This window comes from Diadema setosum, chromosome 21, assembly GCF_964275005.1.
Source record: "Diadema setosum chromosome 21, eeDiaSeto1, whole genome shotgun sequence".
Taxonomy (NCBI): domain Eukaryota; kingdom Metazoa; phylum Echinodermata; class Echinoidea; order Diadematoida; family Diadematidae; genus Diadema; species Diadema setosum.
This window is the reverse complement of record NC_092705.1, coordinates 8,554,854-8,557,943: the sequence shown is the minus strand read 5'-3', so window position 1 is coordinate 8,557,943 and position 3,090 is coordinate 8,554,854. Positions and strand designations below refer to the sequence as shown.

The 3,090-nt window shown below is 43.6% G+C and overlaps 1 protein-coding gene across 1 annotated transcript; it reads left to right on the top strand.

Annotated features, from left to right (window-relative positions):
• The first annotated feature begins 619 nt into the window (after positions 1–619).
• Positions 620–1,729, top strand: LOC140244886 (kappa-type opioid receptor-like). The gene has a single exon (XM_072324495.1). The coding sequence runs from the start codon at positions 620–622 to the stop codon at positions 1,727–1,729; it is 1,110 nt and encodes a 369-aa protein (XP_072180596.1).
• Positions 1,730–3,090: the final 1,361 nt, after the last annotated feature.

Here is a 3,090-nt window from a genome sequence, read left to right as displayed (position 1 = left end):
ATGATTGATGGCGTCGATCCTACGATGCAAAGGGGCAGTTCCCCCCCCCCCCCATGAAATTTTGGGGGCAAGCATTAATTGCCCCACCCCAATAATTCCCGAGCTGAGGAAATAAACCGTACTTTTGATTGAAAATTGTCCAAAAATTCATCTAGAAGTATGCACCAGATCGTTGGATTGCAACCATAAAAATGCAGAACATCCCCTCTCGGCGTAATGCAACACGACTAAGTAATCAATACGTATGGTAACTTTTACGCCTTAAAAGGAAATGATGAATAAAGTGAAAGGGAAATTTTAAGATGAGGAGTGAAAATAATCGTTATTTCCTGGTAAATCATGAAAGTCATAGAAATCTATAGACACTGAATTCTCTAGAACTCAAGTAGTGTACGTGCGAAACATTATCATTTGTTAACGGGTTAACGCCTGCGCCATCATTACTTGAAAGTTATGCCATGAACAGCTGAAACTGAACCTAGGGGAAAGGGAGAGGTAAAAAAGGGTAACACTCACAGAAGTCGAACAGAAATAGTACAGCACGTCATATCCTTTAGACACAACAAAAGTGCATTAAAGATTGCTCTTGCGTGGTTGAATTTTCAGGGGTAGAAACAAGATGGTGTTGGCAGATGTAACTGGGTACCAAGACAGTAATGAGACTATAGCTGAATCCAATCCCAGTCTCGCCCCTGGAGATGTATGTTTCGCCGCATTGTATTCCACTGCGTTCGTTCTTGGGGTTACGGGAAATGCCGTGCTGCTGATTGCCAGCGCATTGTCGAGGAAACTTCAGACGAAAACCTCCTGCCTCATCGTTAATTTGAGTGTCAGTGATCTGGTGGTTTCCGCCCTTGTGCCTTTTCAAGTCGTCCAAATGTTGACCAGGAACAACCGTCGACTACCCGAGGCTCTCTGTCAAATGACAGCTGCACTTGATATCATATCTATTGGGAGTAGCGTCATTACCATAATGCTGATTGCTGTAGATCGCTGTGTGCTCATCATCAAACCTAGGCACACATACAACCACGTCTTCTCGTCGAGAAATCTGGTCGTCATGGTGACAATGTCTTGGTTGTGTCCCATCGTAGTTTTAGTTGTTCCTCTTCTTACTGGTCATGGTCGTCTGGGATATAACGCCCTCACACGACTCTGCATCTGTGACTTTACTCACAAGAATGTAAACACTTTCGTGTTCCTTACGATTTGTGTATACGCATTCACCTTTGTTGTAACGTTCACGAGCTACTGGCTTATCTTTAGGCACGTGACAAGGAGCGCCCTCAAGTCCAGGTCGTGCTCAACGCCAACCGAGAAAGGCTTTCGCAGGCATACCGAGCTGGCTATCACCAAGAATCTCCTGTCCGTTTTATGCTGCTTCATCCTGTGCGTAACTCCCTTCATGGGTGTGTTGCTAGCTATTCCATTTCTTGAAGCACCAACTATGCATCGCGTTTTCAGAGGGACAGCCCGTTTCTCAATATTTCTCCTCGCACTCGACAGTTGCCTTAATCCGTTCATCTACGGCTGGAAGCATCCTCACGTCAGGGTGGTCATGGCCTGTGTGCTGCGACGGCGCTGGCGTGATATCCCGGAGCCCTCCCGACTGCTGGCACACATCCTCGACTACAACACTGGTGACAGGCAGACATTGCAAGTTTTCAGTGCCGCAAAGGGCTGTGAGACACAGAGCGAATGTGTGAACATTGAGACCAACAATATGTGACTTGTGTGTGTCTTTTTCGCTTCGATTTAAACTCGGACCCTCCCGACTGCTGGCATGCATCCTCGACTACAACACTAATGACAGGCAGACGCCGCAAGTTATCAGTGTTACAAAGAGCTACGAGGCACAAAGCGAAAATCTGACCATTGACACAAACAATATGTGACTTGTGTGTGTGTGCTTTGCATCATTTTAAACCGTATGCAATAACTTTTGTATCTTTTTTAATCATCGTAAGCTCACAAATTTATATCATCGGGTAAATTTGTGAGCTATTTCGATACAAAGATTAACATGAAAAAATAAAAGAACTGCAATATTAATATTTAGATTATAGTGGCAAAACTGTAGCAATGAACCTGAGCCTGTCGCTTTTGGTGCCGTTAGAGGTAAAACAATATTGTACAGTCTATGTTCATAACTTTTGAACTTTCTTGACGTGTGCTAATCATCACATTGAATTATAGCCTGTGATAAATGTACGTGACGTTCCGTTCCATGAAAATGAAGCGTTGAGGAATTTTAAGTACTTTTAAACGTGAAATTGTGCCGTGGCAAGTTCTGTCAGAATTGGCAAATTGACACATTATGACATCATACGATTGATTACGATCGAGAAGTATGTTCACATTTCCAGAGTTCACGTTATGACATTTTGAATTTGTAACCGTGCTGTAGGCAAGCAGTACGAAGCCCCACTAGTTGCAAAACAATGTTATGACGTATCACGATTCTTTCTTTATCTATATCCCTGGCCACAGTTAGTACACAGAGAGCACGAGTGTTGTTATTTCGTACGTGCGTCACAATATCTAATGTGTTTCTTTTTTTCGTAGACATTTCGCGTTTGTGTCAAGACTGGCTAGGAATATCGGAGGGTAGAAAGGATCTCGATACGACCACTTGTAAACGCATAGCAATGAAAGAAGTAGCCCTGAGTTATACTGTCCCGAAGTTGACACAACATGGCAAAACTGAATTGTCAGTTTCATGGGAAGTTGGTCCCTAACTTGGTTAGAAGCCGATCAACAGCCGAAGCAATTACGATTTCCACCGAGTGTCACCCGATGGCACTTGAACTACACATGAAGATGTGAATCGTTATTAGTTTACCCCTAAGAACACATGAAGGAAACACGAACTTGCTCCTGGAGCCTGAAAAACTACACCGGCGGTCATCAATATACTTTCAAGAGGCCCTCACGAATGACTCTATCTTTAGACGATCAGAGCCGATTTTGCACATTCTTTTATCGTGTGTCCATCTTTGCTCAAATTCAGAACAGTGTTACGCCTCTATTACATTGGTGCACACAGTTTGACCTCTCTTCTTGCAGTCATGTCTGTGTGTTTCATGTACA